The 12240-nt window shown below is 57.7% G+C and overlaps 1 protein-coding gene across 1 annotated transcript; it reads right to left on the bottom strand.

Annotated features, from left to right (window-relative positions):
* Positions 1 to 5157: 5157 nt before the first annotated feature.
* On the bottom strand, positions 5158 to 8162 carry Gjd2 (gap junction protein delta 2). The gene is made up of 2 exons (XM_048332779.1): positions 8092 to 8162; positions 5158 to 6049 (listed from the first exon to the last, which is right to left on the bottom strand). Exons 1-2 carry the CDS (start codon positions 8160 to 8162, stop codon positions 5158 to 5160), a joined length of 963 nt encoding a protein of 320 aa, XP_048188736.1.
* Between the last annotated feature and the right edge of the window lie 4078 nt (positions 8163 to 12240).

Raw genomic sequence — 12240 nt, 5'->3', positions numbered from 1 at the left:
CCTGAGCTGAGCCCCCCCATCCCACCCCATCCCAGCCTCCACAAGCAGGGCCTGAGCTGCCCCCCCCCCCCCGCCTCAGTGCACACGTACCTCCGGCCTTGCACAGCCCCTCAGCGTGCGGAAACGCTCTGAGCCCGGCCTGGGACGCACGTTCCGTCCTCCGAGGCCCCTGCTTCCTTCAGGTTGACGCTAGGCCCGGGGAGGGCAGGGAGGGCAGCACCGGGTCGTTGGATTTCCTGCCACCCCGTCTGGGGTCCCGCACACCGCAAGTGCTCACGGCACCGTGGAATTGAATCGAGTAACTGTCTACCGGTCGAGTAATGGTTTGGAGACGTGGGCATTTCAGGAGAAAGGAAGCCGGGCAGGGCAGGGCCTAGATTTGTCCCACACTGTCTTTACTAACTTCAACAGACATGTTCTGGGAAAGCTGCTCGGCGGTGGGGTGGCCCCTGCCCTCACTCCATTTTCCACCAGAGACCCAGCGCCCTGGCTGCGGGCAGCGGCTCTGACCCCAGGGAAGTGTCCTTGCCGGGGCTGGGCAGGGACCGCAGCGCTGGTGTCCCCGCCACTCGCCCAGGCTCGCTTCAACCAGGGCTGTTTAGCCGCACGCTAAACACAAGGCGCACGTGCTGGCCTGGATCATCCTCAGAGCACAGCTTGAAACCAGTGAGGCCTAGCCCCCGGCATCGGATGTCCTGGAGCGGGGGTCTGCCGTGGGGAAGGGGGGCACTGCGGGTTCTAAGCAGCCTTCTCCCCTTAGGGTCAGCGTATGTTTTGACCGTTTTGTCTGAGACGCTGCTTTTCCACGGAGCTCCTCAAGACCTACGGCTTACTGGGGTGCTACCTATGATACTTGTACGTCTAGGCTCCACCCCATCAGGAGGGTTGACTGGTTCTGTACTGACTCTGTGTAAGGTAGGTAGTTACAGAATTTACTTTTCCGGGGGCAGGCTGGCGTTCCACTCCCCTGCCTACCCTGTCCCTCGCTCACCGGCCGACCACGCATTGGGCAGTCCCCTCAACCGTGACGTGCCGAAAGACTTGAAAATACCGTCACTGACTGAGTGGTGTCTTCTCAACAGTTACACGTAGAAGTTCTGATACCCAGTACTACAGGACGCACTCTTTTGTAGGGACGAGGTCTCTGAAGAAATGATGGATGGATTTTAAAGGAGGAGAGGCTTGAGAGTAAGCTCTTCTGTGAGGAGACAGCTTCGCCTGCTTTTCTCAATGCCTCGACTGTGATTTGTTTGGGGAGGACTTTTATGACAGGGTCTCACTGGGTAGCCTCAGGCTGGCTTCAAACTCGCAGCCCCCTTGTCTCAGTCTCCTCTTTGGTGACTAATTTTGGATTGCAGGTGTGTGCCCCACCATCCTGCCTTTGATTATAAATCCAGTCATTTCCTTCCTGTGACCTAGTCTGCATATTCATTAGCCTTTTAATTATCTGAGCACTTGCTGGGCACCCGTAGCTGTAATCATAACCACTCAGGAGGCTGAGAACTGAGGATTGCGGTTCAAAGCCAGCCTGGACGGGAAAGTCCATTAGATGCTTATCTCCAATTAACCGCTAAAAAGCAGAAATGGGACTGTGGCTCAAGGGATAAAGTACTAGACTTGAGCACAAAAGCTAAGGTCAGCTCCCAGGCCCCGAGTTCAAGCCCCAGTACTGGCATACACACGTGCGCGCACACAGACACACTTTTTGGAGGACTTACAAATTGTGCACTTTCAGCTTTTCTTTCCTCAACTTAAATATCTTAGTCCTTCTAAACTATTCTCCAAACTTTTTTTGTAGTCCTGGGCTTGAACTCAGAGCCTGAGCACTATGTCTGAGCTTCTTTTGCTCAAAGCTAGCACTCAACCACTTGAGCCACAGCGCCAGTTCTGTTTTTTTCTGTGGTGCTGAGGAATCAAACCCAGGGCTTCATGCATGCTAGGCAAGCACTCGACCACTAAGCCACATTCCAAGCACTATTCTCCAAACTTTTAAACCAGTTCGTGTACTGCCATTTACAATCCCACCAAGATCCATGCACACATGCATACACACATACATACACATGCATGCAATACACACACTTTTGCACCAAGGAGGTCCCCCTTACCAAAGGCTCTTAAATTTAAAAGAACGTCTCAGCTGGGTCCTGGTGGCTCGCACCTAATTGCTCAGGAGGCTGAGCTCTGAGGATTGCACTTCAAAAGCCAGTCTGCGCAGTAAAGCCCGTGAGACTCTTATTTCCAAGTAACCACTGTTAGTAGAGCTATGGCTCAAAATAGTAGAGCACTAGCCTTGAGCCCCAAATCTCAGACACGGCACCTAGACCCTGAGTTCAAGTCATATGACTGACAAAAATAAAATAAAATCCCTCTGTGCTTACCTCTTACAAAACACAGACTCCACCCGTCACATCCCTATGCAAAAGGTTAAGTCCTCGGCATGTTTTCTTCAGTGGGTAGAAAGTGAAGGGACGATTGTGCACTGAGAGAAGGGTGCGTCCATCTCCAAGGCTGAGGAGTGAGTTAATCACCTTGTCACTGGCACTGTTTGGAAACACAAACAACTGAAACAGATCAGCCCTACTGATAGGGGGTGCATTTCTACCAGGAAACGCCAACGTTCTCCTAATCCAACATCAAGACACAAACACAACAGGCCTTGTTTTCCACACAGATTACTATTGCTTTCACACCCAAGCATATGCTAAGAGCTCTCAGCCACACTCTCTTCATCTCTGGGGGTGTCTTGAAAACATTTTTAGCTTACCAAACACAAGTCAGAGGAGAATCTGTTCCTCCACTCAAAAATAGTCACCTTCAACTGCTTGTTTATGCTGCAGATGGAAACCTATAGATTGAAACAGACCATTTTTCATTCTAACATTAACATCTGTGCTGCCATAGTTAAGGTGCAACCATGTGCCTGAGAAAGAATAAAACAGGAAATTCCACACTGCTTCCAGACCTATCCCAGGGCTTGTTTAAAGGAGAGGATGGAATGGTACCCCATGCAGGAGGAAAACACCAGAAATAGTCATGCAAAGGATCAACCCCCAGTGAAGACCTAGAACATAATGACTGACCAAAAGTCTAGAGCCATCACTAACTACAGACGGCTATTTAATTTAAGTTAGGTTAAGTAACAAGAGAACGTCTGCTGTCCAGTTGCACTGGCCACATGTTAAGACCTCCAGGGCCCCACGAGATTGCCACAATGGGCAACTGGCATAGAAGAAAGTTGCATCGCTGCCCAAACTTGTCCTGGAGGGGACCGGCCCAGGGGGTCCTGTGTGACTTCGGGGTTAGCGTTGGATTAGTGCCAGGAGAACCACACATGGTCAAAAGCCACAGTCTACATACACTAGGAAAAAACCCGGTGGGAAGGGGAGAAACTCGAGTCCGAGAACATTGCGACTGTGATACATTACTGATGCTTGCATTACAAAGAAACAGAGAAGCAGAGAAGCGTTGGCTCCAAGCTGGAAGGAGTTGTCAGTACCATGGCTTGACTACCTCCCCATCCACTTCTGAATGTCAGTGCCATATGCCAGGCTCTGGCCCGGGCACCTTGTACGCAAGTGTGGACAAGTCACAGTGAAACCCCTCCCTCCTTGTATAGCTAATATATGCCAATAAAATGCAAAACAATCGTGTGCCAACATCTCTTCCTCTGCTAGCGGCTCACTGGACTCTACTGTTCAACTCTCAAATAATTTTTTCCTCTAAGGTTTTGCATGGTAACATTTCTGAGCACTTATTTAAACATACAAAACTCTCATCGAAAGTAGAAAAATAAGACTCTTCCCGTTTTACAAAAAAAAGGCAAGAACTTTATTTTAAACAAATCCTCTGTTGTATATTACACCATGTCCATAACTAAACCAAAACTGATCATGAGAATTTAGAGGAAATGGAGGGTTTCATAAAATCATATTTCCCAAATATTATTCTTGGCCAATGCTTTCACTGAATACACAGTGGGCGTGAAAGGTACAAGTATGGCACTTGAATCAATAAGAGCAAAGAGCAGGAAAGGACTCTCGGCCCAGAACAACAGGTTTTTGAACCTTTGGTATATGTCGCGAATAAGAATTCGTAAACACATGTTAGCCAATAGTGTTTAGTTCCAGGTTTGCTCAGCCAGTGCCTGCACACAGGAGTTTTTCAAACGTAACTGATAAAGTAATGCGTTAGGATTGACACGGGCTGCTTAAGGTCTCTGGTGTGAGCACTCAGGTAAATTCGAACCATGGCAGAATGACGTGCAGCTGTGTTGCACAACACACCTCTCTAAGGAAAGGATTAAGATGCATGAGCCGGAGATCCTGTGGCTTGAGTAGACACTCTCCGTATTAACAATGAAAGGAATCTCTTCAATGCTATCCAAAGTCCACACACTAGAAGGCAGAAACATCCCAAAGCTCATAAACACGTGCCCAACAGTGCCACGACCATGAACATGAGTGTTGTAGTTGCATATTACGATTCCCTCCCGCCCACCCGACCCCCACCCTAATAAAGAGCACCAGTGCAGGTTGAATTAGAAAATGGAAATGTGGAGACATTCCTAAGGTTTTCATAATGACTAAGAGCCGGTCAGATGGGGCTCCTCTCTAATGCAAACCTTCACCGGGGCCAAGTCTTTATTTTTGTACCCCACGTCGTTACCTCTAGCCTGCAGATCAGCCCTACGGTAAGGCCAGGTTCAGAACAAAAGCTGGCATGCTATCCTGGGTTGAGGAAGAGGGGCATGCTGATGGGGTCAGTGGGGGGGGGGCACAGGAAGGACCCTCCAGGATGTTTGTCGTGCAGCCGAGGGTCCAGGGATGTGTTCCAACAGGTCACAAGGTCTCTGTGGATGAAGTGTTGGGCTCAAGCCACTGAGCGGAGCGGACAGAGTCCAGCACAGCGGTGAGCAGCTCCGTGGTTGGCCCGGGTCAGGAAGCGCCGAGAGGAGTCCAGCTCGGGCCGCCCGCCCGCCCGCCCGCCCGCCGGCCCCTCCGGGGGGCGCCAGGCCACGCGTGGAGACGGCTCCGACGCGCCCTTCTTTCTTCTCCTGTCCACCCCAGGTCCTCTCCTCCCACGGGCCTGACTGGCGAGAGTCGCCTGAGTGCCGGGCCGGGGGCGAGGGGGGCCTGTCACCCCCACCTGCCCCGTTTACACGTAGGCAGAGTCACTGGACTGAGTCCTGCCAAAGTTGGGGACGCTGACGCGGGGCAGGTCCTTGTTGCGGATCTCGTAGACCGACTTCCTCTTGGCCTGCGCCCCGCGCACGGCCAGCTTGATCTTGCGCCAGCCCAGGTGGTTGAGCTCGGCCAGGTTGAGCACCACGCAGATGCCGCTCACGGCGAACATGAACACCAGGAACACGGTCTTCTCGGTGGGGCGGGACACGTAGCACTCCACCTCCTTGATGCACGGGTAGCGGCTGCACTCGTACAGGCCCGGGACGCTGAAGCCGTAGAGGAAGTACTGGCCCACCAGGAAGCCGATCTCCAGCGCGTTGCGGAACACCACCTGGATGATGTAGAAGCGGGAGATGCCCTCCTGCCGCCGCAGCTTGGAGCGCGCGGCGGTGCGCAGCCCCGACGGGTGCGGGCTCAGCTCCTTGACCTCCAGGCAGTCGGGCTCGCCCTCCTTGCCCGCGGGCTCCGCGTTCTGCAGCACCCCGTTGACGATGGCGTTCTGCAGCTTCTTGTCCTCCCGCTTGCCCGCCCCGCCGCCGCCGCCCGCGCCCCCGGGGCCCGCCATGGGCTCGGGCGGGTCCCTGTCCAAGGCCAGGAAGACGGTGGAGTAGCGGCGCTCGCGCTGCTTGGCCGCCTGGTGCACGGAGTAGGTGATGAAGCAGAGGCTGGGCGTGCACACCATGATGATCTGGAACACCCAGTAGCGGATGTGCGAGATGGGGAAGGCGCGGTCGTAGCAGGCCTGGTTGCAGCCGGGCTGCAGGGTGTTGCAGACGAACATGGTCTGCTCGTCATCGTACACCGTCTCCCCCACGATGGCCACGATGAGGATCCGGAAGATCACCACCACCGTCAGCAGGATCCTGCGCAGGGGGCCGGGGGAGAGAGGAGCTCACCGGCTGCGCCTGGGACCGGCCGCCCGCTGTGCTCCCGGAGGGGACCCGGCGCCACCCTGCTCCTGGAGGGGACCCGGCTCTCCCCTGCCCTGCTCCTGGAGGGGACATGGTTCCACCCTGCTCCTGGAGGGGACCCGGCTATCCCCTCCCCTGCTCCTGGAGGGGACCTGGCTCTCCCCTCCCCTGCTCCTGGAGGGGCCATGGTTCCACCCTGCTCCTGGAGGGGACCTGGCTATCCCCTCCCCTGCTCCTGGAGGGGACCCGGCTCTCCCCTCCCCTGCTCCTGGAGGGGACATGGTTCCACCCAGCTCCAGGAGAGGACCCGGCTCTCCCCTCCCCTGCTCCTGGAGGGGACCCAGCTCTCCCCTCCCCTGCTCCTGGAGGGGACCCGGCTCTCCCCTGTCCAGCTCCAGCGGGGGACCCAGCTCTACCGTCCCCTGCTCCAAGAGGGGACCCGGCTCCACCCTCCCCTGCTCCCGGAGGGGACCCGGCTCCACCCTCCCCTGCTCCAGGAGGGGACTCAGCTCTACCCTCCCCTGCTCCAGGAGGGGACCCGGCTCTCCCCTCCCCTGCTCCTGGAGGGGACCCCGGCTCTCCCCTGTCCAGCTCCAGCGGGGGACCCAGCTCTACCGTCCCCTGCTCCAAGAGGGGACCCGGCTCCACCCTCCCCTGCTCCAGGAGGGGACCCGGCTCTCCCCTCCCCTGCTCCTGGAGGGGACCCCGGCTCTCCCCTGTCCAGCTCCAGTGGGGGACCCAGCTCTACCGTCCCCTGCTCCAAGAGGGTATCCGGCTCCACCCTGCCCTGCTCCAGGAGGGGACCCGGCTCTCCCCTCCCCTGCTCCTGGAGGGGACCCGGCTCTACCGTCCCCTGCTCCAAGAGGGGACCCGGCTCCACCCTCCCCTGCTCCAGGGGGGAACCCGGCTCTCCCTTCCTCTGCTCCAGGAGGGGACCCGGCTCCACCCTCCCCTGCTCCAGGGGGGAACCCGGCTCTCCCTTCCTCTGCTCCAGGAGGGGACCCGGCTCCACCCTCCCCTGCTCCAGGGGGGAACCCGGCTCTCCCTTCCTCTGCTCCAGGAGGGGACCCGGCTCCACCCTGCGCGGTTCCAGGCGCACCGGTCCTTCCCCCGGGAGCTGTCCTCCCCCGGTGGTGCTGAACTGGGGATCTATGGAACACATTCGACTCTTCCCCATCTGCGTGCTGGGCGCAGGGACCCCGGGTAGACAGACACGACTCCGTGCGCCAGGGCCGGGCTCTCCGCCGCGCCAGGGCTCGTCGGTGCGCGGGGTGGACGGCCCTCGGGCACTCTCGGCGTTGCACACCTGGGCGTTGCACACGTCAAATGCGCACGGATATGCGTGCTTCGAGGTCTACCCGGAGGGCGGCGGGCCTGGGGTTACAGGCCGTGTACACGAAGCCCATTCTCCATAGTTACACCGATCCTTCCTGCTGATTTACTGCTTTATGGAAACGTAGCTCTGGGCGTGCACCCGTGTGTGTGCATACAGGAATACGTACACACACACGACTATATTGTGCAGACAGAGACCGGCTTAGGAAAATGCCCACTGCGCGCGCGCGGTGCAGACCCCTGACGCGGTCAATCCTGACAAATCGGCGGAGCTCGGTAAATATTGGCCGAGCGATGGTGCATCTGCTCTGCAGAGCGGATCCATCTCCCTGTTTGTCCTCCTCCGGCCAGAGGCAGTTCTGCCGTCTCTGTGAATTCTATTTAGGGAATCGGATGGAGATTGGCTCTGACTCCGGGGTGGGGGGGGGGACCGAGGCCCGGCCAGCAGCGCCTTTCCAGTGCGGGAGACGCCAACTCCCCTGTCCGCCCCGGTGCCGGGCAGCGCCCGGGAGGGGGCGTCGCGGGACCCCGGGCGGGCGGGCGGGCGGAGGGCGCGCGGGCGCGGGGGGGGGGGGGGGGAGGCGGCGGGCGCGGCGGGCTGGGGCCCCGGGTCCCCGGGTCCCCGTCGGGGCCGGCGCGGGGCCCCCCGCCGCCCTTACCTCCCGATCATGGTGGAGTGCTGCTGCACCGCGGCCTCCAGCAGCCGCTCCAGGATGGTCCATTCCCCCATCGCTGGGCATCCGGAGGTAGCAGACAAAGGCTGGGCCGTCCCCGGCCGCCGGCTCCCGCGCGCGGCCCCTCCCCGGGCCGCACCTCCGGGCGGGGAGCGAAGGGCCCCCCGAAGTGAGGACGCCGCCCCCCGCGCGGGGGCCGCGCTTCCGAGGAGGTGGGGAGCGGCCCCGGCGCTGGGGGGGCGCGGGGGGCGCGCGGGCGGCCGGGCGGGGGGCGCGGGGGGCGCGGGGTCCGGCGCGGGGCGAGCGCGGCGCGGCGCGGGAGAGGGGCGGGGCGCGCGGGTCCGCGCAGCCCGCAGTCCGCGGGGACCGGGGACCCCCCGGGAGGCCGGGCACCGGAGGACCCGGAGCCCGAGGACCGCAGACCCGCGCCCGGGCGCCGCCCCCGCCTGCCGCCTGGCGCGCCTGGCCCCGCGCGCGCACCGCACCGCACCGCACCGCGCCGCGCCGCACCGCCGCCTGCCTGGCCGGGACTCGCCTCGCCGCCGCCGCCTCTAATCCGCCCTTAAGTAGTCTCCGCCTGCGTCACCGGCGCGGGGACCGCACTGCACTGCGCGCCGGGCGGGCGGGCGGGCGGGCGGGCGGGCGGCGCGGCCGAGCCGGGGTCGGGGACGCGCGCGGGCGGGGCCGAGGGGCCGGGCGCCGGGCAGCCGCCCCGGACCGCGCGCCCCCAGGTGAGCGAGCGGGCGAGCGGCGGGCGCGGGCCGGGGGGGCGGGGCGGGGGGGCGGGGGACCCCCTTCCCGGCCACGCCCCCTGCCCGCGGGGTCACCCCTGGGGACCCTGGGGCGGCCGGGCGGAGCCCATCTCCCGGCGGGCGGGCGGCGGACGCGGGAAGGCCCGGCGGGACTCCAGGCGGGGCCGGGTCCCGGCGCGCACCTGTGGCGGGGCGGAGGCGGAGGGGGGCGGGCGGGGCGCGCGGGGAGGGCGCTGAGGTGTCACCCCCCTCCCACCCCCCCAGACCCCGACGCACCGCTCTGGGGGGCTCCCAGCCGGCGGGAGGAAGCGGAGGGCAGGCCTCGGGGTCGGGGGTCCGCCCCGCACCGGAGGAGCCCCCGCCTCCCAGCAGAAGCCGAGGCCGGCCAGGCTCTCCCGGGGCCCCGTCCCCCCGGGGGTGTCCTCCCTCCTCAGGCACCCCCTGCGCTCTGCCACGCTCCCATCGGCATCTCGGCCGCTCCGTCTCCAGCGGCTGCTCCCCCCCACCCCCCCCCCCACCCCGGGCACTGGCGGAGGGAAATGACGGCGCCAGGCTGCTCAGTTTGGGGGGACACCAGAATTGGGAGTTGTCTCTGCGCAGATCTGTGAAGGGACCGCTAGCTTGCTGTAGGCCTGCAGCATTAACCCCCTCTCCCCCCCACCCCCACCCCCCACCATGAGCACAGTATCACCCAGGCCACCACCTGACAACATTCCAGTCCTAGGGCGACAGTGAAGACCCGGCCCAGGCTTGGGGCCAGAGAGGGCCCCTCCCCCCCCCCCCCACCCCCACCAGGTCACCTCCTGGGCGGATGCTTTCACCCCAAGCAGGCAGTTGTCACACAGGAAAGAGTGAGACTCCACTAGCAGTGGAGAAAGATGTAGGGTGTAAATGGAAAAGGAAGACCAAGGTAAGGCCCATTTGACCTTCTGAGCAGGGAGGAGGAAGAAGGGGGTGGATGGCGGGTGGGTGGATGGATGGGTGGCTCCTCATCCGGTTGGCTAACTGTGGAATGGCGACCCCACTCCATCCCCATCCCCGAACTCAAACTTGGTTGAGATTTCCCTCCCACTGTCTTGGTGCTGGGTCTCTGTACTGGCCTCTCTGCCAGATACTTTTGGACAAAGAGGTGTCAAAGAAACAATGAGTGAGGAAGTCTGTAGGAAAACCTGTGCCCAGATAAGCTATTCAACTCAGAATTACTAGGTTGTATACTTGGGCTTTTTTGAACCCTTGAAGATAGTGTCCCAACAGGGCACTCATACTTCAGTACCAGGACCTTAAAGAAGACAAGGAGACCCACCAAGCAGAAAGCTGTCTTCGAGGGTTCACGTTCTCCCTATTTAACCCAAGCTCTGCAACCAGGAAGACAGCCAAGGTAGCAGACATGGGTTGAAGTGCAGTCTGCCATGCTTTTTCCTTGTCCTCTTTTTCTGCTGTATTTAATTTCTAATAAACTTTTCTATCACATTTACAGAGAGAGAGAGAGAGAGAGAGAGAGAAGAGAGACAGACAGACAGACATAGCATCCTAATACATAGATTGCAAGAAATACACTACTTTTGGTGTTCTCACAGTGTCGTTTCCAAGCACTAAGCTACAAGTGTCAATCATTAATTTGTTATTTTGGAGTAGAGCTTAATGTGGACATAGATTAGTACATGTGCACATGTATATTCAACATAGATTTGTAAACACAAACTATATGCACACAGAACACACACATCTCTACATCTATTCATCTACACACCTAGACACAAAACCTACACACCTATTCATCTACACACCTAGATACAGAACCTACACACCTAGACACAACCTACACACCTATTCATCTACACACCTAGACACAACCTACACACCTATTCATCTACACACCTAGATACAGAACCTACACACCTAGACACAACCTACACACCTATTCATCTACACACCTAGATACAGAACCTACACACCTAGACACAACCTACACACCTATTCATCTACACACCTAGACACAACCTACACACCTATTCATCTACACACCTAGATACAGAACCTACACACCTAGACACAACCTACACAGCTAGACGCAACCTACACACCAATTCATCCACCCACCTAGACACAACCTACACACCTACTCATCTACACACCTAGACACAACCTACACACCAATTCATCCACCCACCTAGACACAACCTACACACCTACTCATCTACACACCTAGACACAACCTACACACCTACTCATCTACACACCTAGACACAACCTACACACCTACTCATCTACACACCTAGACACAACCTACACACCAATTCATCCACCCACCTAGACACAACCTACACACCAATTCATCCACCCACCTAGACACAACCTACACACCTACTCATCTACACACCTAGACACAACCTACACACCAATTCATCCACCCACCTAGACACAACCTACACACCTACTCATCTACACACCTAGACACAACCTACACACCTGCTCATCTACACACCTAGACACAACCTACACACCTACTCATCTACACACCTAGACACAGAACCTACATACCTCATCTACACACCTAGATACAACCTACACATCTATTCATCTACATATCCATACACCGAACCTACACACCTACTCATCTACACACCTATGCACAGAACTTATATTAAGATTCACCTACTGGACTTGATAGCACTTAGTCTCATCACCAGTCTGTGAGAGCAATTAACCATTTTTATTTGTATTTTATTTATAAAAAATACAGTTGTCAACTATACCACAATAAACACCCCCCCAAAAATAAAACATCCCAAATTCTTGTGCTAAAAGGCATTAAAACATATTTAAGAAGCTATATCTTAGAACTAAAATAATTTAGGCCACCAATTTGATTGCCTTATATTTCAGAGCCTTTTGTATTCTAGAAGGTTAAAAGGGAGACAGAAATACATAAGAGCCGTTGAGCTAATATGTAAGCAGCAAATCCAAATCTTCCTCCAAAAATTAGAGGACTCTGTGAACAACTCTTTCCTATTTAGGGGTTTATTCACAAGAATGTTTTACTACGTCATGCTTCCTCTTTTGAGCCCAATCCAGCCCATTTCAAGTAGTAACTTGCCCTGATAATGCCACATTAACCATGAAAAGGTTCATCTGGTGAGCCACCTGAGTCCTCTTGGGACAGAATCCGTCCCCTTGCCTTCCCAAATAGTAACTTCCATTCCCTTAGCAGGCCTGGCCGGAGCACTGCAGTGGCCGAGGCAAAGGCCCGGCTGAGTGCTCTAATTCAGTGGAACACAGAATTCATCACAACGGCCCGCTGGTGACAGAGGTGTGTCTGGGTTTGCTCTCAGCTCTGTCTGCACTTACAACTTCCTTCCCTGCTCAACCACCAGTTCTAGGG

Source organism: Perognathus longimembris, chromosome 23 (assembly GCF_023159225.1).
Source record: "Perognathus longimembris pacificus isolate PPM17 chromosome 23, ASM2315922v1, whole genome shotgun sequence".
NCBI lineage: Eukaryota > Metazoa > Chordata > Mammalia > Rodentia > Heteromyidae > Perognathus > Perognathus longimembris.
Note: the sequence above shows the minus strand (reverse complement) of the source record. Positions and strands in the feature narration are given on the sequence as shown.